The sequence below is a fragment of the Miniopterus schreibersii genome (assembly GCF_964146895.1).
Source record: "Miniopterus schreibersii genome assembly, contig: HAP1_SCAFFOLD_213, whole genome shotgun sequence".
NCBI lineage: Eukaryota > Metazoa > Chordata > Mammalia > Chiroptera > Miniopteridae > Miniopterus > Miniopterus schreibersii.
In genome coordinates, this window is record NW_027669696.1 from 1 (window position 1) to 25,004 (window position 25,004).

Consider the following 25,004-nt stretch of genomic DNA (forward strand, 5'->3'; position numbering starts at 1 on the left):
AGCGAGTCCCCAGCACTGGATATGCTTGGTCAGAGGCACAGAGGCTATCGTAGGAGACGAGCCACAGATGAGCATTCACACTAGAGGCATTTCAAGGTCCCTCTGGCCCCAAATGAACTCTCCTAGCTGTACCACTTTTAGGAGGTAGTCATCCATTTACTCTTGGTGCTGGGAGCTTATCTTACTCTGTCCCCAACAGCCCACCCTCTCTGTCCCCTTTCCCTGTGGGCTATTCCTTCCTGCACATGCTTCAGCCTGCAGTATATCAGCCTCACCCCAGGAAGCCCTGCCCTTCCTAATTCTGGTCATTCTTTACATGTTTGCCTATAACCCACTGCTCTGTCTTCACAGTACTTATCGCTGATCACAAACATAACTAAAGCATTCATTGTTCCTTCAATGTCTCCACATCAGTGGGCCCACAGGCGGGGAAGGCGAACATTCTCTTGCCTGGAGCATGCCCAGCATCTAGCACAAAGCCTGCCACACAGTTCTTGCTCAAACATCCATGAACAGCCATCCAAGTATTTCGGCTGGTGTTTCTCAAGAATGACACTTGCAAAAGGCCTTTACCACCTTGTTCACCCAACTCTGGACAGACTGGTTTGTCTCCCTTTCTCTTAAGTGTCTCAGACCAGTGCTGGTCAAAGTGGGGTCTGCAGACCTTCGTTTGCTATTGTCAACTCACTGAGAAATGTATATACAACAGTCAGTTCATAACTCTTGTACTAAAATATTAGGATACTTTGTATCTGCTCCCTCCCTCCGTCCCTGTCCCCATTCATCTGTGTTGTATGTAACAAGAGTACAGTCTGCCACACTAGGAAAAAACTGGTCTATCATCACAGCCAGGAGAGAAGCACTGCTTAGGCATTATTACTTCACTAACGGGTAAGAACAGTTACTAATTAAAGGGTTGATATGGGAGTAAGATTGTATAGCCCTGATCCTAGTGACAACGGGGAAGTTCATTTTGCCCTTGGATACTTCCTCCATCTTGCTCACATAATATGCTCACCTCAAAAAAATGCATGAGAAGTGGACGCCAGGAATCTGCTTTCCTAAAAGCAGGTGATGGAGATAAAGAATTCCATTTTTCCTCATGCTCCTGGTTTAGTTGAAACAAGGCTCCAATTGAAATCACACAAGGATGACCAGGTAGCTGAATGGGCCATTCAAAATAATGCAGTAATAATGTTTGCTTTCAACTTTATGTGTCCCTTGCAAACACACAAAGGTAGAGGGTAACAAAAATAATCTGAAGGCCTATTACATGTGCCTTTCCCAGAGAAAGGCAGAGTACTTGTTGGGAAGTAAGACCTATTTCAATTTTGCTTTACAGAAACTGAGAACTTTAGGAGTTCTTTGAAATCACATTTCTAATTACTAACTATGGAAAGCAAATGATTTCACGTGACTATGGAGAAATAACCAACAGAGGTTCCCAAATTCTGAAAACTCTTTGCCCTTGAACCCATCTTTCTTGCTTCCCCACACTGCCACTCGCTTTCTATAATTCTGAACCTCTCAGAATAAGCACTCAGCAAAACTTTACTTGGGGGTCAACCTTGGATGTTGGTATCCAACAGAACCTACCCTTTACAAGACCTCACGTCTACCAAAATAAGGAAAACGTAGCACTGAGCTGGGTAAAGAGACAACATGTTTCACATTTCTGAGATTTCAAGAGTTCGTGACAGCTTACTGCCCACAACAGTCCTGCTGAAAATCCCCTGCAGTTATTCTCCAACCACACGGCAAAGCAGAGCAGCTTTCTGCAGAAGGGCCGAGGGAGGAGGGCCAACTGCCCCTGGTTCTTGCATCGCTCCTCACCCTGTCGCCAACAGTTTCTCCCCAGAAATAACTGAATGCATGAGCTCACCCACAGTGAGAAGACAGAGGCATGACACCTACAAGGTGCCTATTTATAGAAAGTGTTAACACTCCTCAGGAAAAGACACCAGAAATCTCCTTGGAAACGCCCAGGCCTATGCTCCCTTTGGAATTCTAGTCTGCTAATACCCATGACTAAATAACTGCCTTGGAAATAAAACTGAGGAGTTGGAGGTACTTACGGTTTCCCTCCAGGGATTCCTGCCAGGTTGGGAGGGATCGCAGGTACTCGCATGTGAGGGGGGGGATCAAACCCAACCTGGAAGCAAAATAAGGCATCGCAGACTCAGTTCATATGTGGGAGGCACTAGGTGAACATCTCTACAGACTTCTCACTGGAAACCCACAGATCTCCAAAGCAACATAAACAGTGACACGTGCTAGCATTTTCCAAAGGAAATATATAACAGAAGTAATACTACCACCTCTAAATACTACAAGATACACTTCTTCCTGGGGAGGTGGAGTGGAGTGGGATCTCTTGTGCACTGAGAGCCAGCCTCCCACAGTCAACCCTTCCTGTGGACTCAGGATACTCTGCCTTGTCCCAGCAGGTACACAGAGCAGTGTGTTGTCTCAGTCGGCATTTCTCAACCTCGACACTACTGACGTTTTGGGCCAGACAGTTCTTTGTTGGGGGCTGTCCTGGAGAACGCAGGGCGTTTAGTAGCATCGCTGGACTCTGCCTTCTAAGTGCCAATCGCATCCCCCAGTTGTGATCATCAAAGTACCTCCAGACATTACGAATGTCCCTTGGAGGCAAAATCTCTCCCTTTCATACCGCTGGTCTAAGTTATTCCTTAAGGATTCATACCTGCTTGTAGGCACCTCAATGATAGCACCTAGTGCCCCAGCTGCGCACTTTGCTTTAAACTATCCCGCCCTCCACTGCACACCCTTCCTACTAGTGCAACATAAAGGAAGAACCAACAAATGAGAAATGCACATGACACACTGCAAATAACCAAGAAGAAATGTTTACAGACTTCTGTTTGCTATGGGTTATAATCTATCCCCGTTTCCTGAGGCAATGAAGGGCTACACGTGAGATTTCATCCTTCATGCGCAGTTTTGTATCTCCCTGGTCAAAAACGAGGCAGAGGGACAACCCACCCCATGGGTTAAGTCCCTTTTTGTGTTTCTCTGTCTGTTGCACTGAAGTCCTTACACCTAAGCCATGCTATTGGGTTCAAAGAATAATATAGGCATGGAAAGAGAAAGTTACGGCTCCTCAAATATTTTTTCCTGAGGATTAAAGAGGAAGAAAAACCCTCAAGAAAACGAATGAAAAGGCTTCTGTGAGCTACTTGAGTCATTTCATCGCCTTCCAGAAAAAAAAAAAATCTACTTTGGTGGGAGAAAACCAGATGTCCCCGAGCCGCCAAAGGCGCTCCTAAACACTGCCTTTTTCATCCGCAAACACAGCCAAGCAAGCGCCTGGCCGCGGCTGAATGGAGCGGCATGTGGGGGAGGCGCGGCGGCGAGCGCGCGGACACTGGGCCTTTGTTCCGGGGCGCGCGGGCCCCGCCGCGATCCCGGGTCACCTACCATGGGCGAGCGCCCGTAGGCCACCACGGCGGCGGCGGCGGCCGCGCTCATCTGCGGGGACATGTTGTGGAGGCTGGCGTAGGCGCCGGGGCTGGTCAGCTCGCCGTTCATGCCCGCGTGGGGCACCATCGCGAACGGGGCGGGGTACGGGCCGGGCACTGCCAGGGGCGTCCTCAGGCCGGCCGCTGCAAGGAAGCACAAGCCGCGCGTGACTCCGCGGGTCGCTCAGGTCCGGCCTGGCTGGCCATTCGCCCAGGGCTGCTGCTAGTGCCATTCATTAGGGGGAAGGGAACGGGGGGAGCCGGCCCATCACCTCCAACTCGCACACTGGCCCCCTTCTTCCCAGAGCCGAACTGAGCCCCGGGAAAGAACAGACCCCAGGGGACGCACTGCCCACCCGTTTCCTTCTCTGCAGCCCTGGGGAACAGGGGGCAAGATTAGCAGTATTGCACCCAGTTCGCACAAGGCAAACTGAGACACAGACACTACCTGTTTACCTGACTCAACCTCAAAAGGTGTTCTTGATAAAATCCTAGATTTGTTTTTCAGTCCCAACCCTCTGTTCCCTGGGAATGCTTCCAAATGAAAACCCGACCCTGGATTTACAGAAAGCAAAGCACGGGTTTGGAAGGAATATTCTGGGGCCTCTTTTCCTTTCCCAGTGAGGAGAACCGAGTTGAAAGTCAGGAATTTATTCACAGGCTGGAGTCTCAGTAAAACTCTCCCAGTTTCTACGGAAGGCGAGATCCCGGCTTCCTGATGGACCAGCACAAAACTCGGCCATTAAAGTAAGCAAGAAGCACACTTGGGCTGACCAGACAGGCCGTTTCAGTCAATATTAGCAAATTCGAGACACACAATAATAGTTTGGGAGGGCGCTTCCATTCAGAATAATTACCAGAAACATTACTGAAGTCCCTAGGATTTGGATTATTTGAAAATAACAGAAAAGTCAAATTTAAACAGCCGGAGATGGAACAGGGTACAGCTGCTGAAACTCGAGGATGAACATCTGTTTCTTATCATGGCTTTTCAGAGATAGAAGGAGGGAGGCAGGCAGCAAGTACATTTCATGTTCATGGGGAAACTGCGTCACAACATGAACAGAGGACGACTCAAGCTGGGAAAGGAAAAGCAAAACAAAGCACAACAAGAGGCAGTGCTCTACCCGCTTGGTTAACAAGGGGGTCCATGGCTGGAGGCTTGCCGAGCCCTGGACGGAGTCCTGGAGTGGCGCTGGTGCCCGGCGTTGGCATGTCGCTCCGCGGCGTCGGTGTGCTGGATTTCAGAACAGGCGTGCTGGCTTTTTCATGCTGGTATCATTAAACAAATTAAATGAGTATTATTTTTAATCCAAGCCATATTACACAATTTATCACAACAGCAGCTGGGACACTGGGCACCTCCTCGCTGCTCCCTCAGCCAATTTTCATAAATCCACACAATGTTGACAGCATTAACTTGTGAGCGAGAAATGTTGACCTTTCCTCTTCCTGCCAGAATTAAAACTCTAGCTAGAGACACAGAACATGGTCACACTTCTTCCTCTGTAGATTTTATTTTAAAAAGTATTTTTCCATCAGGCTTGTGGACTTTGGATCAGGGCCAAGTTAGAAGGGTGACCATTCAGAGGAAAGCTCCTGGTCACTAGCAAACAAATGCCTGGTCACCAGGAATGTCAGAGGGAAGACCCCTTTTCTAATCTTGCCTTTTTTAGTAGCCGTGGGAGTGAGACTAATGGTGAAAGACAGCGGGGCTGGATTTTATGAGCTGCAAACCAGTATCCCAGAGGCAAAAGCCCTAGACTAGTCCCATCATTGTGTTTGAGAGTTATTCCTAAAATGAACAGATGGCCCTCTGGAGTTAAGCATCGCTGCCCACTTGCCTATATAACCAGTGTGGACCATTAGTGCAGGAGTCAAGACAATAACAGGGTGACAGAGCATCTTTTTTTGCCTCTCAACCTTTCATATCCTTTAAATGGGTCTGAGAAGTGCTATGGCGCAGTAGCAAAGAACATGGGCTAGAGAGAAACCCCGCCTCTGCCAGGCTTTGGATCTGATGGGCAGTATAAACTGGCAAGTTCCTCAGGCTTCCCTCCCCATCGGTGAAATGGCATGAGTATGGACACTGTGTAAGGATTAACTGCAGGGCTGTTATGGCTCAGTTATTGTGAGTTAAGAGATGACACACTCCAGTGTTTGCTGAAGGGCTGAAGGCATGAACAGGCTCTGCTGTACCCCCTCCCTCCACCAGTTCCAGGCTTCCTCCAGTGCCGCCTCGTGTACACCACCAAACTGACCAGCAACCCAATCACAACACACCCCGACAGGACTGCTCAGTCTAAAACCAGGTAAAAATGGACAGCTTAAGAAAAGGAGGACTTCTCCAGACCTAAGAGGTTTGAGCTATTTGCTAACTGGGAAGTTTTAGAGAGCCTGTGCTAGGAACATATCCCCCAAGTAAGATGGCAGTGGACATGGAAGCTTCTCTCTCTCTGATCATGGCCCAAAAGAAACAACTGGGAGGGGAAGAGTAGCACTGTATGGGAACAAAGAGCAGAAGGATGAGTGTCACTTTTAAACACTTAGAAATATAATTCTTAATCAGTAAAAACCTCACATTTCAAATACTTTAGGTCCTCTGGTCCACAAAGAAAACTAAACTACTGAGGCAAGTGAGAGTTCTCATTACCTACCAAGCTCATTTCTTTGGATTTCAAAGAAGTGGAACTTCCTGAGGAGGCCGTGGACGCTGGGCTGCTGGAAGCATCTTTCTTTAGCAGGCGGTTTTTGTCGATCCCATTTTCCCGGGGTGAGTGGGCGGGGCTGGCTCTCGGAGAAGAAGGGTCCTCAACAAGCACAAGCAAATTTCCATGATTTTGCTTACAGGGGACAGAGCTTCCCCTTACACACTCCTATTTCCACAGTAAATCTCTAAAGTAAAGGAAATGCTGAGAGTCCTTTAGATTTAGGGGACTCCAGGGTATGCGCACTAACATTGCTCTAATTAAAAGGATGGTTTTTGCAAATACATCCAATTAGACACCATAAATGAAAAAAACCCCAAAAACCTAGGAACAATCATATCCCTCCTATGCTCAAATACTTTGCCCAGAGGACATGGGAAGGAAAAGAGCACAAGACCCAACTTAGGAATCCAGAGTGATTAGAGGAAACACAATTCCGACTCAGAGCATTACTGCTCCATCCATGAACAACATTAGGTTCTCGCTACATAAAGGTGCAAGAAACCAAAACACAAAACACTGTGGCTCCAGTTCTTTTTCTCACAAGTCACTTTGAACATAAAGTCTGATAAAAAGTATAGTTACCTCATTAGACACATCCACAACTAAATTGTCATCACTTTTGTCACCATCACTGTCCTGGAAAAAAAAAAAAGTTTTAATGCCATTTATTAAAGATTTGAGGCCCAGTTAAATTTCTACAGTCCTGGTATCAGACAGACTGAAAAACCACCTGGGATATGCCTACGGGCTCCCTTCCAGATTGCCAGCCCTAGTGATTAATCCCCCTTCTCCCCTTCTTATCTGACCCAAGGCTACACAGAGCCCCAGGTGGGAATTCTGTTGCAATAGCACACCAATTCTATAATCACAGCCGGAAGAGGAGGCTTGGCACAAAGTAAAGGCTCAATAAATGTTTGCAAGCTGAATCTCCCTTATAATCTGAAATCCACATTATATCAGGTCTTTTCCCATTGGATTTCAAATTAAGAACACGATTTCATGCCACTGCTTTTATGTGCATCACCTTGAAAACAGCCAAAAAATCTAATGTTTATAGACAACTCATAATTATATAGACAAACTTAAACCATGTTCCCATGGGGTAGTTACTGCAAAAAAAAAAAAAAAAATTAAAGCAAACAAAAAACTAAAAACAAAGCTAGTTCCTGGCTGAAATAACATACCAAGATCTGACTTCATGTTAAGAATAAACCTCTTTAGCAATCAGGCTGGAATATTTTTGGAGAGATGGAAGGAAGATAGGATGGCAATATATGCAGGGCACCAACATCTTGCAGTAGGGCTTTCATCGTCTCTTCATAAAGCCTTACAGTTTGGTAATCAGAGCAATCTCCAAGGTTGCACTGAGTTTGCAAAGGCCTCAGAAAAGCTGTCCAATTTAAGGATATGACCACTCCTACAAGTTTAGGTCAGGATGAAACAGGCTACTTACTTTCATGGCCAAAAGGCCTGACGACCTTTGGTGCAGAGTAATACAATGAGCATACGGAAAAAGTAGGCTACTGCAACAGGCCCTAATTCTTAAAAACTTGCCCATAATTTATGATCTAAACAGTCCTTTTACTGGTGTCATTGTAGAATGAGAATACACAAATAATGTTTGAGAAATATTAGTACAGTGCAAATATTACCCACATTGACCTTCTGTGTGACTTCAGCTTTAAAGTCAGGTCTCAAATGTCTTCTCTAACCATACCTAGAGCATTACATGTGAGAGACCTAATTTACTTTCTTCAATAATGTGTTACTTTAGACATTGTTATAAAGGCACCATGCAATTCACCAGTAACAACATAAAATTATAAGCAATGAGGAAGCCTAGGTAATTCAAAATAGTCCACTGAAAGAAACATTTTCAGGTAATAAAAGAAAAAACTAATACTAAAGAATAATTTGCTTTCACTTAGTAAAGCCCACAGACAAGCTTAAATGTTTTCAGGTGTACCGAACCCAAAGACAGTGTGGTGAAAAAAATAGAAGCTAAAATTGTTTCCCTTTTAAAAAAATTATTTTATTGAAATGGTTAATGTAGTACATAAACCAAACTGGCAAAAAGTAGCAAACAATTAATTTATTACAATGGAACTTTGAAGTGAGTCCTTAAGTATACTGTAATTTAAATCTTAGCTTTGTGCTGAACCCTTCCGTAAATATAGACCTTCACAGTACAATATGCCTGTTATGGGTCTGAGGCCTTTGCCCAGATTCTTCAGCATCACCTCAACACATCACCCTCAATCACCTATACAACTAGACATACATGCAGATTACAAAACAGTCACAGCTACGGATTGTAGCTCACTCACTATTAAATAATTTAACATACATGAATGGAACAACCTGGAATGGAACTGTATTGGCAAATTTCCAAATTTCTGCATATCATGGACCTTCTCACTAGCTTATTAACAGTTGATGCTGTATATAAAAGTACCTGCACGGGACACTGGCTCTGGGAAAAACATGAAGGGCAAACATTATGTGCTAAAAGGATTGGGCTAGAAAGAACCAAAAAAGTAGGTTCTTAGGATATTATTATGGTGCAAAGTATAGATCATTTCAAAAGACCTCTGATAATAATATCCATCCTAAGCCCTGGGTTTGGGAATCCTAGCATCATGACTAAGAGATGGATTTTGGAGTCAGACTGCCTCCAGACTCAACCACTAACTCTGACCTTGGGGAAATACTTGCAAGATCTGTGCTTCCGTTTCTTTATTAAATAAAAGGTATCAACCTCACAGGGTGTTTTAAGGGTTAAAGGAAACAATTCATGTAAAAGCACCCAGTAGCTGACACTAGAGTTGTTGCTCAAGAAATGTTACCCATTGTTAGCTACAGGTTTGAGCCAGCTAGCAGGAGGCAGAGAGGCCTAGCGTGTGAGCCTCCACATAGCCTGCACACCAGCCAGCCAGAGGCAGAGCTTCTTCCTCCAGGAGCAACAGGAAGTGGCCTAAATCAGCTTTCTACTCACATACTGCTCCTGAGAACTGAAATAGACACTCAGGGATATAAGGAAACTCCAAGTTGTCTGTCAGCTGCGATGTTTATGATGCCAAGAACAGAGCCGATGGCCATTTGGCTCGGGGCGCTCTCCACGGGAATGCGAGTTTAGCGAGACCTGAGTGAACAGTCCTCCCTCCATCAACCCGCCATGGGATCTTGCCTGCAGGATCTGGACTAGGTGCCTCCCAACATTTCTTCCATTTTTACCACTAAACTGCTTGCTGTGGAAGAGGGTGAACTCTGCCTGAAGACCTAATACAAGCCTGAATATACTATGAGAATAGCATTCAGGAAGGTGTTTTGTGACACCACAAATCTTACCCTGATCATTTTAGCAGCACAAGCCCAGGACAAAATGAAAATGCAGGCATTGTTCAAAACTTGAGAATTTGAAGAGGGCTGAGTGCAGAGCATTAAAACCAAGGGTGAGGCAGGGTCCTTTTATAAGCAGGGCCCTGTGCAGCTGCACAGACTGCATGCCCATGAAGCCAGCCCTGCATTCTTACATCCCCACTTAAGAGTAAGGCAGAAAGCCTAAAATGTAATACTGAGCCTGGCAGGAGGATAATTTACAGCTGTAGAGTGAAATAAAATCCAGCAGTGTAAGAATCTGTCCTCTTTATGTATTATTTTAAGGGATGTGGATTATCACTAAGATCTTAGAGTACATTTGTATACTCACTTAAAAAATAAGCAAGTAAGCAACAAATATTGTTTCTAGTCCTTTATTTACTTACATAGTGGCTGGAGTCCTTATCGTCCACCTTTCTTTTTTTGATGTCGTTGGAAAATTCAGGCCCATTTCTACGTTTATCTGTGCCTCTTAGACTGTCTGGGACCAAGAGGGAATTACTCTGCAAGACAAAAAATTAATCAAAGGCTTCTTCCCAGGCCTCTTTGTACACTTGAAAACCCAACCTGAATGTGATAGCTGTTTTAGAAAGGTGATACCGACACGACCTTTCATTCCATTTAATTCATCTCGTCTGAAGACTGGATGGCAAACATTTACAGAACTTTAAGCACTTAAAAGGGAGACCCTGACTATGCAATTGAACCATGCTTCAGGCCTTACTTACTTACAATGCTCTATTTACTGTTAGAGAAATGGGAGCTTGATGCTTGTGTGTGGACATGTTTCTATTCTTTCCCACTTGGACTTTCTGGTCAAGAACATGAAAAGCCTATGAGTAAAACCTGAAGTTATTCGATTAGCCTTATTTCGTGACTGCGAGTCAGTGCGCCCCTCTAAAATCCCAAAGAGAACAAGTGGGATTAACAGGATGGTTTCCTAAAAGACAAATCAACACTTTCCTCAGACAATGAAGAAACTCCTTTGAATTCTTTTAATTTATTGTTGAAAATATGATTTGATGTTCCTCGCCAAAAGCACCGCAATGTAAGACTCAAAGAGGAAATTTCAGCCAGTGGATCTTCACCGGCCAAGCCAGTTCCCACACATAAAAGCAGGAACAAGGGCGAATCTTTTCCACAAACCACACAGGCCACTTTCATTCGAATGTGCTGAGTACGAACTGCTGACCCAAAGAAAAGAGGCATTTTAGATACTTGGGGGTCACATGACATGATCTGACAGCTGGTCAATTCCCATCTCCTCTGGGCTAAAGCATCAGAACATGTTACAATGAGTTATTTTAAGTGCGGGGATTAGCATATGCAAGGGGGCAATTTGTTCAGTGATGTGTTACAGCCTCGAACAATGCTGGGTGAGCTGTGTAAAGGCCTCCTTTCACAAAGCACAGATAACCCCAATTTCTGAAAGATGCTGGAGAACTAAGAGGAGGGTGCCCAGGGCCAATAGATAATTATGTTACCTTTCTCTGCCACAATTTAAAAGAGAAGGGTCTGAGGAAAACCTTGCCTTAGATCACCTCTAATGCCACTGTATTACCAGGAACGAATCATTTACACACATTTTTAACCATCATGGGTATTCGCTCCTAACTAGCCTGCAGTAATCAGCCAGGTGGCTGGCTCTCAACTTTCCCTTGTGACAACTGTGGACCCCACCACAGGGGCATCCACAGCTCAACCACATGCAGGAAAAAAATAAAAACTGGGAACCAGAAGGCAGTCTGAAGCCTCTCTGCCCACTTCTGGAGCTGACTGTGTCATGAGCTGAGCTTTGCATTCATGACTGTCCAAGCTACACGAATGCTAAGAAGCTTACAGAAAAACAGGGGAGGGACAAATGCAATTCAATACACAGAAGCTCAGAGTAATGTCCTTAGCACAGGGTGGGGAGCTGAAAGGTAAGCTGGCTGTGTCCCTGAAAGAATTACCTTGGAAAATGTCTACTAAAAATTAACTCCTCCAACCCAAACCCACACTGCCTGACAAGATGCAGAGGCTTAAAAGTTCTGCAAAGTGCAAACATGCACTCAGAAAAGCAGAGCCAAGGGGAGTTTGCACTTAAGTATAAAATGTGTCCAAATACATCTGTGTTATAGAATATATCAGGCCCCCAAATCTCCTCTCCAGACTCTGAGCAGATACATTTAAGGGCACGGCTGTATCAACTTTACATCTGCCCATGTGCCCAGAACCCTCGATTGGTGTCTACCAGCAGTTTTAAAGTCTCTCATCAGTGTCACCTTCACAGCCCTTCTGCTATACCTAGCAGTGGGCATCCAAACCACTCAGCCATTCAGAGACAATTTTAAACGATCTTACTTTTTAAAATGATGTCAAGTGGTATTGCAAACATAAAAGTAAACGACACTTCTGTTAGGAAAATACAACGTTTGTTAGAAACAATAGCACTCCTACAGCTGGACCTGTAAGCATGTCAAGTTTTGAGGCCTTCCCGTCAACCTGTTAGAAGTTACTACTGCAATTCCTGTTTGAGCAGCTTAAATGAGGCCTGCAATCTGAATGTGCTTTTGAAAAAGCTCTAAAAAGTTTCTCTACATTTGGACAGAGCTCGTAATTAGCACCTCTGCTTGTCTGAAAATCGGCCCCATTCAAATGGCAGACTTAGACAAGTTACAAAACAAAACATCTCATCATACCTCTAGTGCTATAAAACTGATTCAAAACAAAGCAGCGAAGAGTGTGGGCTGGAAAGGCTGGGAGCCAAGGTAAGGAGCCAGGGGGTTCCTGGCTCCTGCTGCAGACCCACCCAAAACGGACCACCTCTTTCACCCTTGTCCCCAGGAACCCAGTTTTCTGTGTATAGTTGACCCTGACATCCTCCCAGCTCTGATGCTCCCCTTCAGTATTGTTTTTGATTTAAGCAAATAGTTCCAGTCTAATGAATTTCATGTTGGCAACAACTTTCTGGTTAATTACTGCTATGAGACCCCAAGTTTTGTGGTTCCTTCATTTGTTCCCCAGGAACCCAACCAAAAGACTTCACGGGTATTACTGGATGTCTCATGATGCCACTAAGTCTTTTCCTCTCCTGCTGTTTTCCCCCCTGCACCATCTAATGGCTCAGAAGTGGAACAGTCATTTTGATGGTCATTATGAGCTGTTTTTTATATATTTTAAGAATGGAGAGATTATACCTGGGTATTGACTTAATAGCCTTTGGATCCTTCAAAATTTAGGGTTCTATCTTGGTTTGTTGGATTTGGACTAGGATAGGTAGAATCACATTTCACACAAACACTTAACATTTAAGAAGAGGCCATGGTGAAACTGAGGCTGTTTCACTTTGTTATTATTTAAAAAGTCACGCATTCTAAACACAGAAGATAATTAGAGTCAAACCTTTAAAGGGGCCAAAGCAACCTTAAAAGACACACTGTTCATCTCCCTCATCCCCTCATTTTATCTGGAGGATGCCCAGAGAGGGGAGGTGATTTTTCTAAGGCAGGAAGCTCTTCCCATTAAGTCAAAGTGCCACCACCCAAAAGAGTGATTTTTAAAATATATATATACATATATATCTTTATTGATTTCAGAGAGAGGAAGGGAGAGGGAGAGAGAGAATCATCAATGATGACAGAGTTGTCACTGACTGGCTGCCTCCTGAATGATTGAGCCCACACCCTGGGCATGTGCCCTGACTGGGAATTGAACCTTGATCTCCTGGATCATAGGTCGATCCTCAACCACTGAGCCACGCTGGCTGGGCCAGAAGAGTGATTTTTAAACTCAATTTATGTACCTGAAAACTTGTACCCAAACACCTGGTTCCAAATAACTGCTTACAAGCCACACTGGCTCTTTAGCCTTTGAAGCTTAATAAATATTCTAATGGACAGAAAACAATGCCTAATACGTACTGCATGTTTTCTCTGTTCCCCCCTCCTAACCACAGATACACACACACGCCCTGATTCACTTGGTTGTTCACAATACTAAAAATGTGAACATAAAATTTGAAAATGAACATTTTACAGCGTACTTTAGAGTGACCTGAAAATAGTCCCAAATTCCTATATTTGCATTCATGAATCCTACCATTGATAACCCAAGATTCACATGAGAAGAAAAACTCAGCAGATGCCCTAGCCAGTTTGGCTCAGTGGTTAAAGCGTCGGCCCGTAGACTGAATGAAGGGTCCCTGGTTCAATTCTGGCCATGTATCTCGGTTGCAGGCTTGATCCCTGGCCCTGGCTTGGGCGCGTGTGGGAGGCAACCAATCGATGTGTCTCTCTCACATCGATGTATCTCTCTCTCTCTTCCTTCCACTCTTTCTGAAAAGCGATGGAAAAAATATCCTTGGGTAAGGATTTAAAAAAAAAGAAAAGAAAGAAACTCAGCAGAGAACAAAGTAGTCCAGGTACCCACAGCACTGGTTTCATGTGATGGCAATCAAGGCTGATAGTGATCCCTCAGCCCTATTTACCATCACAGACCTCTCTTCCCAGAGTCCACATTTGGAAAGATTTTAATCTACCAAACAGCATTCATCAAGTACAATTCATTTTCCCAGTATTTATTTGTCAAATAAACATTTAATTGTGAATCAGAGGTTTTTTTATTCAGCATGAGGACTAGTGTTACCACACTGATATACTCGAATTCTAGTCAAGAAACTCAATGTTTTATTTCACCTTGCAGCTGGCAAAATTTAAGTATCTGCCAGAATTTTTCAAACACTTTAATTATCAGGCAGCCTTCTACTACAAATGTCCTGAGGGCTGGGATTTCCAGACTGTATATATGTTTTCCTTTACTTTAAAATTTCCTTAAGAACAAAACAAAATCATCTTATTTACCTTATGTCTTCTACAAGAACTCAAAATAGGAGTTTTATGTAGCCCAGGGGGAATATTTAAATCAGAGCAAATCAAGATCTGAAAACACATTTTGATTTCAAAACAAACTAAAATTGTAAAACCCTGATGATTGTCTGCACCTTTTGTGTTGCATACACAGGTAGAGAGTCAAGTAAAATGATAAAGGGAGAGGCTATCTGACCCATCTCTAAAGAAAAATGACCCCCCTGGAATATTCAGTACCAGAGACAGAAAGAGGGTCCAGACCTACCCGCCCACTGGCATGACTTCCTCTCCGTTTTATGTTGAAACCACATGAAATGCCTAGATGAGGTGCAGGAACAGAGAACATACTCCACCTGTCTCTCTTTAAAAAAAGCTGTAATTCTTTGAGAATATAACACCTCAGTGGGCCTCTCCACTGGCAACAGGGAAACTGTTTGCTATGTATGACTAATACACGCTTCCTGAGGGTCACTTCTTGCACTAACAGTGATGGGATGGTTAAGAACACTATGAGAGTGAGCAAGGGAGCTACTCAGAGGGACTAGAAAGAGTAGCAGATCTTCCAATATCACAGCGGTATGCACTCCGTGAGTGGTCAAACCCAGAGCAGCTTTCTAATTGGATGAAGCACATTTTGTAAAAACACACAACAGGAACATTGTCTGCCATAGTTCAGTGGAATCAGGTTAACTAGATAGTTGGTAGAGGGTTTGAACCTAGTGGGTAGAAGTAGACAATACAGTCTTAAAACAAAGCAAAGGTAAACATCCAAATGCAATTATTAAACCATATGTTCATGAAAGAACTTGTGATGTAAGTAGAAGAGTCTGTTGAACCTCAGAGAGCATTCAGTCAAATCAAAAGAGATTGTCAAGATTTGGACTTTGTGTCTGTTACCTTCGTTCTGACCATTCTGGACAGCATTTGTATTTCACGCTCTGATAACCCACTCAAGAAAAAGGAAGAGACCCAGCTGCTTCAATACGCATAAAACCAGACTTTAGAGTCTTATTCCAAGAATTTTACTTTTCTTTCAGCAATTTTACAGCAATAGTTCATGTATGCTGAGATATTTTGGAAGGTAAACTCCAGAAAATATAAAAGAAGGCAAGTTTAATGAAACGTTACACTGTCAGTGCTACCAGAACACTTGTTACAAAGTTTTCATATATCCCTCATCTATTCTGAGACCTCAAAGCAACTCTTCTGCCAACCAAATCTCAACCTGGAAGCCACCCGCAGCAAATCTGAAAGGAGAAACTGCTCACAGATAGAGCAGAAGCTAGACAGGTTTCCCTAATGCAAAAATAATGTACATTATTCAAATAGATTTCTTTAGCTGCCATGCTGATTCCCCTAGGGAATTTCCTCCTCCCCGCAGGAAAGTGTTTGTGTCAGAGGTACAGATTGGAAACTCATGACACCTCATTTATCCTCAGTTACACTGAGGCAGTGGGAACCTAATTTGCTAGCGCACTCTACACTGACAATTAACTTCTCGGTGAACATTAAAACAATTAGGCAACGACGCACCCCATCACATCTGTGTGCCTTCTCCACCGACACCTGGTACCAATTAAGTCATCACCCCATGCTGTACTTTTTGCTACAGTCCAATTGGTCATTCTCGTATTCTGCCTGACATTTCGACAAATGTATTTTTTGCCCATAAAACTAACAAGATCCCTACCTGTCAATGGTGAAAAGGGGAAGAAAGTGGAGAAGTGTGGAAACATGTCCACTTGGCAACCACATCACATCTCAGAAGCCCTGGCTGTGAAGCAGTTGTGCTGAAGGGTATACATCTATTTTTCATAGTTAAAAAGCAAAATACAGAAAGAAGTGTGCTCTTGCACCTTGATCTAGGAACTCAGCGCTGTGGGATGCAGAAGGGGGACTCAGTCAGGAGGGCTCCGGGAAGAGAACGAAGCCATGCAGGAGACACCCAGGCTATATTTGGCCTCGAAGAGGTATTAAATTAAATCACAAGATGCCTTAGACATCACCCTCTACACCCCCAGCTTGCCTTCCACTCACCTTCTCCAGGTAAAGCAAAATAAAACAAATAAAAACTTTGGAGCTGACAATAAATATAACCATTTAAAAATAATTTTTAATACACAAACTAAGTCTAGAAAAGATTTTGGAGGGAGAAAATGGTCTCTACCTGTTCTTTGGTTTTTTCTTGTTGTTTTTAGAGTAAAGATGCCCTATAGTCACTATAAATGCAGTGAGATAAAACTGACACATTTCTGGTCACACGCAGGCCCCAATATCCACCTGGTGGGATACGGCAGCCACATAAACAGATGCCTCACCTGTTACAGGCATACACTCTTAACCACCTAGAAACAGCTGGGGCCCCCCTTTCTTCAGGATTTCACCCTTCTCATGACAGTGGTGCGTTTTCCCAGAGGATCCATTTTTTTAAGCACATGGTTTTAAATTCTGTCAAGAGGGAAATCTGCTGAGACAACTGTCTGAGAAAACGTCAGTGTTTTCCATTGTGCCTAAATACTGATATTTCAGGTGACTCTTCTCAGTTCTATCCTTTATTTCTAGGCAATTCCTTGGCATGCACCAGGTCAAGATAAAGTCATAAACATTTAGATGAAAATACCTTCTCCTAGTTCCTACCTACGTTTGACCAACTTGATTATCACGAGACTGATAAAGTTCATAGAAAGCTGACATCGGTCTATGGTCCCAATGTCCTAAAAAACACCAGTAACTGACACCCTGTCACTAGGCCCTAACCTCCACAACTGTCTTACCCATTGTATTTTACAAAGGAAAGGAAACCACAAGAAACTTTGTTGGGCACGACTAACTGTGTTTACTGCCTTGCTGGCAGGTACTCAGGGGGAGGGGAATCCTAAAGGCTTGCCCTGCCCTGTCTGCTGACTTGCTGTTCCTGGTTCCTAAGCCCTCACCCTGTGAGGCCACCACCATCGCCATGTTACAGATGAGGCTCGTCCGTGCAGTCAGAATTCCACCGCAGCATGTTCTTGTCCACAACGGGTGTTCTTTCTATCACTCCCACCCCTCGTGTTGCCGTAATCCTGAACTGCCATAATCCTGAAGAGAAACTGGAGATAATGTGATATTCAAAAATAAAATTTCAAAAAAAGAGCAACAATACAATTTTTTCCAAAGAAGGCCTCACGTCTTACTTCCCCGTGCTCTCCAGTGCTGAGGGTCGTCTTGAAAAAAAGTGAAGTGATGGGTGGTCTGAACTAGGGTCTGGCTTTGTGCTACCTCGGCCAGTTAACTAGGCAGGCAGAACTACTAGAGAAGAAAAACAAAGACACCACCTTACATCGAATAGTGATGGTTGTCCTAAGTACTTTTAAATAAGTTCCAAATATGAACCTGACCATTTTAGAAGCCAGCGATGGGAGTGACAACACAGTCCCTCTGAGAGACATCTAATTTTTGACTGCCATTAACTAAGCAAATGTATGACCAGAGGCACCCAACCTCCCTGAGCTTGGTGTATGATTGATAAAGTGATGATAATTGCACTGTTATGGTCTCTAATGTAGATGAATAGTACTTAGGCTTCTCTGGCGCAGGAACCCCTTTTGAGAATTTGATGGAAGTTATCTCCCCAGAACACTCTGCATGCAGTTTTGAGAGGGTTCAAGAACCTTCTGAAGCCCATCTAGGAGCCCTGCCTAAGTCCACAGACCCTCTGTGCTCTGGGGTCTCTTCCAAACCCCACTCCCAAGTGTCCTCCCTTTTCCCAATGTTCCAAAGAGTGATCACACGCATTAGGAATTTCGGTATTTTCATTTAAAAAATATCTGACTGGGACATTAAAAGACATCACTGCAAAATGGCACCAAGTATACACAGTGCCTCCAACAGTGCAGGGCACACAGTAAGTGCTCACTATGTATTTGTTAAACTAATGAGGATTTAAACACATTTCTATCCTATTTTCTTAAAAGCCATACAACTCTTAGTCAATTCTCTTAATTCCAGATCTTTCAAGCCGACTTATTTAAATGATACTCTCTTCAGCCAAAAGTTAATGCAATTCATCTCTAATGGAAATATCTAAAGTTTTATTACTACTGAAGAAATAAAGGCCTTTGTTAGGTCATCTCATATTTCTTTGTTCAATAGTAAGTAGCATTTTGCTAGTAGGCTTATGTTAAAAACTACAACCACCAAGTTTTGCAAATTAGAAAAACACCAGTCAAATCTTAACTTATAAACAACAGCCAAAGAGCAAAATAAAAGTTACTGGCTTTATCATTCATTCCTGTTTCAGAAACAAGCAACTTAAAAATAGTGCCCGTGTTTTCAACCTTTTCTTAGTGCTTTCATTTCCTGGGTTTAACATTAAAACGGGTTACATTAAGGCTCACTTGTTTTCCCTACCGTAAAACCTTAAACTAGCAAATGGGATAATTTTGTCACTAAAAATAAGCAAACACAACCTGCAAACCAGTTCTAGACTTACAGATACAAATCCATACACACCCACATCCCCTCCCCTCTGGATCTAGATAAGTTCCTGGTTTTTGCACTTAATATAAAGAATGTATGTTCACTATACAAAGAAAAGCAGGAAAATATTAGACTAGACTAGTCTGGAATTTTTCAGAACTCCTCAGTCTTATGGCAGAGGTTCTCAGGGTTTGGTCCAAGAACCCCTGATGTTCCCAGAGGAACTTACATATCTCTTTGAGGCAGACTTTCTTCCTATACTTTAAAACAATGTTTCCCAATAGAAAGAATGCAGCCGGTGATGAGAATACAGCCATCCTTTTTTAAACCAGGCACTAAAGACATCTGCAAATGGGTAAGACAAAACCCCTCTACCCACTACCATTTTTTTATGTTGGAAAATAGTTTTTCATTAATAGTGTTCACACAAATTAAATAGCTCTTTATCTGCCTAAGTGATTTTAAAATCTGTTTTATCTCTAATCCAGAAAAATTTCAAAATATATAACCCACATAAACAAAAGTTCTTTGGGGTCATCAATAATTTTAATTTAAGGGTACAAAAAGATCCTGAGACCATAAGGTTTGAAAACCCCTGCCTTGTAGCAACTACTCTTAACCCCTAACTGGGTGAAAAGAAGCAAGAGCATTACAGAGCAATCAACTCACTTCATCAGCCAAGTAAAATCCGACTTCGTAATTCAAACCACTTTATTAAAGGGATAAGCACTATAATATTTTAGGCACTAATAGTACACATCATCTTATTATCCATTGCTTCTCATATTCAATTTTACACAAAGTTTGAAGAGCTACTTAATTTTATGTAACTGCAGCAAAATCCCACTTATGTGGACAGCGAACAGATTAATTCTTCTCTACAGACTGAATTAAATGTTTATGTTATAAATTAGTGTAGTTTCCCCATTTTATATCACCACCACCTACAGTTCTCTGTAACAATTAGGCAGGAAACACAGTACCCATTCTGAAAATATTCTGAAATTATCATTACTTGTCAAAAATTTGATGTGAAAAAGGAAACATACAAGTAACACATGAAGTAACCTTTTATTTTGCATGATTTTACAGATAGCTTTTTACGCAATGTATCCACATTTTGCCTTGAACTTCACTGCTGACTCAACGCATGGACTTTAAAACCACCCGCAGCTGCCTGAAATTCAAGAAACATTTTGTCCTTGCTCCATCCCACCCTCACTTCCACAGTGAATTAAGTTCTTCTTACATTTTTCAGCCAAAAATACAAATGGGCATTATTAGACACATTCAGAAATACACAAAGAGGTCTGAAAAATGCCTCTGCTACCTTAAGCATGCAAACCTCTCCTCATTCCTGCCACTCATTGGCATTTCACAGAGGTACATACCATGGTACCCCTTCCAGGACTGCCTAGAACTTTTGCTGAAACTTTCTAGTCCTTCCTTTAGGATTTTGGTCACCTTTTCTTGGTTCCTTGAAAAAGGCCTTGTGATATGTGTGCTTCATATCCTGAACTATATAGGTGCATCTCCTATATTACCTTACATATAGTAAACACTCATTAAATAAATATACAGTGATTTAAGGTGAAATCATAGTACCGAGAATAAAAAGTTAAAGTTCCAAACCTAGAATAAGTTCAATAAATTAAAACATGCAGCAAACTAAAGGACATGGGCTCCCTCCCTCAGCATCTTCTGCCTCCTGGTCCCTGGTCCAGGATTAGAGATTTTAATTTGACACTCTATTGAATGAACATGGCAGAGATGATAATCTACAGGGACACTGAAAGAGCAAAACATAAAGGTTACCTCTATAAATCAAAGTCAGTTTACTCAGGTGTGTATTTTGCGAAGAGGATAGTTTAATACCTAGCTATAATGGTTTTCTACCCCCTCAACATTTTCCAGAGAAAAGTTATAGTACCCAGAATTTTAAAACTAGCTATAGCTGCCCCATCCTTTCACCATTATCCATTCCCCCAACACATCCTGATACATAAGGTATTCTAAGATCTATCTCAAAGAGAATTTTTCAGGTTATTACTATGCACCCTGGCTGGTGCGGCTCAGTTGGTTGGGCATCGTGCCATGAACTGAAAGGCTGCCGGTTCAATTCCCAGGGAGACCACATGCCCAGGTTGCATGCTGGATCCCCAGTGGGGAGCATGTGGGAGGCAGCCGACGGAAGATGTTTCCCTCTCCTGTCCATGTTTCTCTCTCTCTCTAAAAATCAATAACAAAATATTTTTTTTAAAAAAAAGATACATAACACAGGTATACACAGTCACTATTCCACATGGAAAAGCGAGGGGGGAAAAAACCATAAATTTTTCAGGATGAAAAGAATTACGTATCTTCCTTCCAAATGCATAACCAAAAAAAGTTACCAGAATGATTTAAAAGTTCAGTATCCCATTGTTTTTCTACCAGTTAGATTTAAGATGGTCAAAATACTGCCATGTTCAAAAAGAAAGAAAAGAAGGAAGGGAAGGAGACAAAACTGTAGGTTATCGTAGCTAAAAAGGGGCCAATTTCTCACTCTATTTGATCATAACATGAGATATGCACTTTAGATACAGATCTCCCCACAGCTAACTCGTGGTTATGTATACAGATCAAATGTGCATTAGGTAAAATGGGTAAGACTTAGGCTGCTGAAAAAATGAGCTCTCCAAGTCCGCTGAATTTCCTTGTTTTTAAGAACTTAAGATGCTCAATTCTTTGGTGTAAAATAAATTTAAGTTCAAGTCCACACTCCAAGGACAATTATGAAAAGAAAACTAGATATGGAAACCTAGCAACTAAGATGCATTTGCAGAGGATAATAAATGGTTCGGGTAGAAATAACACGTTACTAACCAATTTCACATGTGGGCTGTGACCTCTTGCCTGTAAAGCTGGTTTAAGATAGGAATGAATACTCTTAAACTACAGGCAACCTAGACTCAAAATGCAACGGGAAACATTTTTAAAGTGGGCCTGGGGCACATTCGGATCAGAGCAAACAGCTGTGCCCCCAAATCACGTTGTTCTCATCAAAGAAAGTTTTATAAAAAATCCGGAGCAGGAAGAATAGTCATATTTAAAAAAAAATAAAAAACCTAGTCACTGAGAGACAGGGAAGAATGTGCACGCCTGTGCCTGTGTTTAAGGAAAGGAAGTTTGGGATGCACTGTGGGAAGGGGGTGTGTTTGTGTGCGGCAGGCGAGAGTACTTACTGTGCCCGGTTCTCTGTCTGCTCCGGAGGTTACCAAGAAACGCACAGACATGCCCGTTCAGACACAGAGGCAAGAACAGAAATAAAAAAAAGGGGGGAATAATTAGAACACAAGCCCCAAACAGTTTTAAAAATGGCTTTTATTTATATAAGTCATTGCACATTCCTAATACAGTGATTTCCTGAAAATTACAGTATTTTGTAAACATAAGATTTACAGTTTAACCATACACAAAGCCTATTTTTTTATTTCTTGACAGAATAAATTACTTTTCTTCAAAAAATTAGTCAAGTGCAATTTTGCCCAATATTTAACGCATACTAGAATTAAAGCCTATGAAGCTAAGTAGTAACAGATGCAATTATCAAACCTCTCATTTGAACACATTCACTTTCAGATTTAACTTCTTATTTCGCCCCATTTAACATTACTTTCTTTGAAAATTACCCAATTAAGCAGTTAACAGTTTTCCATAATATGGTACAGGCCACTGGCATTAACTAGGCAGTTGCCAAGATGTCAAGATGCCTGCAATCTAAAAAGATCGAGAAATCTACAGATGCCCACGCTAACCCTGAGCACTTCCAGGGTGAACTGTGTTTCAGTGGCCAAGCTTTTCGACAGTTCCTCTTAGCTCATTGTTTGCTCTCTGAATAGGTTGGGGCTTTCTTTAGCGGTGCACACAACTTTGCAGCACTGTATGAGTGTGAGGACAAAGTCCTAATCAGGCTTGCCCGGCCGCTCACCTCTGTGGTGCTCTGCATCGTGATGCTTCTTGTCATCTTTTATTGCCAAGTGAGACTGCCCACTCAGAGCACTAGACAGCGCCAGGAGGCCGGCACTGCCGCCCAGGGGTGGGATTCCAGGCGGCTGAAGTCCCGAAGGGTGAGGCGTTAAAGGGACTGGGGGTCCGTGGCCATGAGAAAGGTGCTGAGCTTGCAACTGCTGCTGCTGTTGGTGGTGGTGAGGGAGGAAGAGGAAGAGGAGGAAGAGGAGCAGGTGGTGGTGATGGTGGTGGTGGCAGCATCCGGGAGAAAGTAGACATGACATGATAGGGTGGAGGGAAACAGGAGGGCGATACACACACGAAGAGAGCAAAGAGGGAGACAGAGGAAGGGGAAAAAAAGGTGATTAGCACTTTCAGTTCATCAAAAGCTTTTACTTGATAAGGTACAATCTTCCCAAAATATAATCCTCAGATCTACACTGTCACTTTCTGGCATAAGTCACCCCCTGGGACTATAGCCGTTTATTATAAGCAAGCCTAACTAAGTAAACAACTCACGCTAGTTCCACCTCTAAGTGCCTCAAGGGATGAAATCCAGTATGTTATTGAATCTAAGATGCCATAGATTGAAGACTCATCCTGATTTCAGAAAGGTTAAAATTGGGGACACACAGATATGCATCCTACAATATAGTAACTGAGTAGTCATCGGTTATTAAGTGACTCCATTTCACCCCGACAGTCTTGCGTTAACTTACAATGGTATGATGAAACAAAACCAACTTATTATCCTTAATTAACACTACTCAGAAAGCAGGAAAAGCCAGCATCTCTTATGCACCCCACCCCCAGGTACCTTGTGTCCTTATTTCATTAAGCTCTCACTGTGAGTATGTACTGACATTCCCATTTCACAGGAGCCAAGGCTCAAAGCACTGAGAAAATTGCAGATTCTCCCAGCAGGGGGAGGGGACTCAATATAGGAAAGACCCTTATGGCTCACTGGTCACTGAGCCACCACACACAGAGGGAGGCCTCAGGGAGCCATGCATGTGACAGATAGAAGAAGCTTTCGTTAAGGTGAAGCTTAGTTTACCCCTTACTTCCTCTGAGCTCCATGCCCCAGACCTAGTCCTTCAGGGTCACAAGGAAAACACTGAGGCCCAGAGAGGGCAACGACCTTGATGGGAAAACACTCTCACCAGACCTATGGGACACCAACCACGGACACCCCAGTCTCCAATCCTAAATGCCTCTGCCTCTATCGCTTAACCCACTCCAGAGATCATAAGTCTCTTCACATTAAAAAGTATCATTGCTCTCATATATTATATTTAAGAGCATGTTGTAGAAATGAAAAAGTATGTAAGAAATGGCCCTTGTACCATAAATCTGGCCACATTTCAGCTGTCCAACATAAAACTCGTTTTTGATGAGACAGTAAAAACGATTAAAGCTCAATTTCTAAGGTGTAATGTTAGGAAATTCCTCAGATTCTGATTTGTGCTCACTTCCCTGGGACTCAATTACTTGTTTTATTTATTATCCCCTTGCGTGCACTGAATATATTAAATCTTCACACCAGATCTTCAGTAATTTCCACCCAGACTACTGATCTTTAATTGAGTCCTAAACATGTTCCCACCCTCAGGAGCAAGAGAAAACAGCATCTTAAAAGCAGAAATCAGTGTCTACAATCACCTTACAATAAATCTCCAACTACTACTAGCATCTTTTTAAAAATCTTTAGGAACCAATGTTCTCTTTAAACTTCCATCCCCTTCCAAAGAGAGCACAGTTCTAATTAGAGGGAAACTGGAAAAGGGGGCGAGGTCCAAGAGGACAGCATTAATAGTATTCTCGGAGAGTATTTATAAACTACTCATTCGCCATTTGAGATCATAACAACAATTTCTTTAAGCATAAAATCACCTTCCTGTCATCCCAAAGACACTAATTCTTGCTCTGTCACCTTTTAAGAGCTTGGCAATAGCAAGACATTAAACGGAAGAAGCTGGCAGCGCGTCACGGTCCGCTAGGCATGCTCATTAGCACTTAATTAGGAACTAGACACCTGCCACAAGAATGTGCCTGAGAAGGCTGAGGACCAGGTCTGCCCGACCGGCAATTACTATCATCACTCGGAGAAGAAGGACTGCGTCCGGCTTCTGGGGGGA

General features: G+C 42.8%; 1 protein-coding gene across 1 annotated transcript; it reads right to left on the reverse strand.

The window, feature by feature from the left end:
- Positions 1–1,113: 1,113 nt before the first annotated feature.
- LOC308552100 (transducin-like enhancer protein 1) lies at positions 1,114–23,150 on the reverse strand (the record flags this gene model as incomplete). The annotated part of the gene is made up of 9 exons (XM_081163058.1): positions 1,114–1,162; positions 2,076–2,152; positions 3,442–3,626; positions 4,610–4,754; positions 6,140–6,292; positions 6,776–6,829; positions 9,958–10,074; positions 22,101–22,117; positions 22,847–23,150. The coding sequence occupies 9 exons, from the start codon at positions 23,148–23,150 to the stop codon at positions 1,141–1,143; spliced, it is 1,074 nt and encodes a 357-aa protein (XP_081019184.1). The 3' UTR covers positions 1,114–1,140.
- Positions 23,151–25,004: the final 1,854 nt, after the last annotated feature.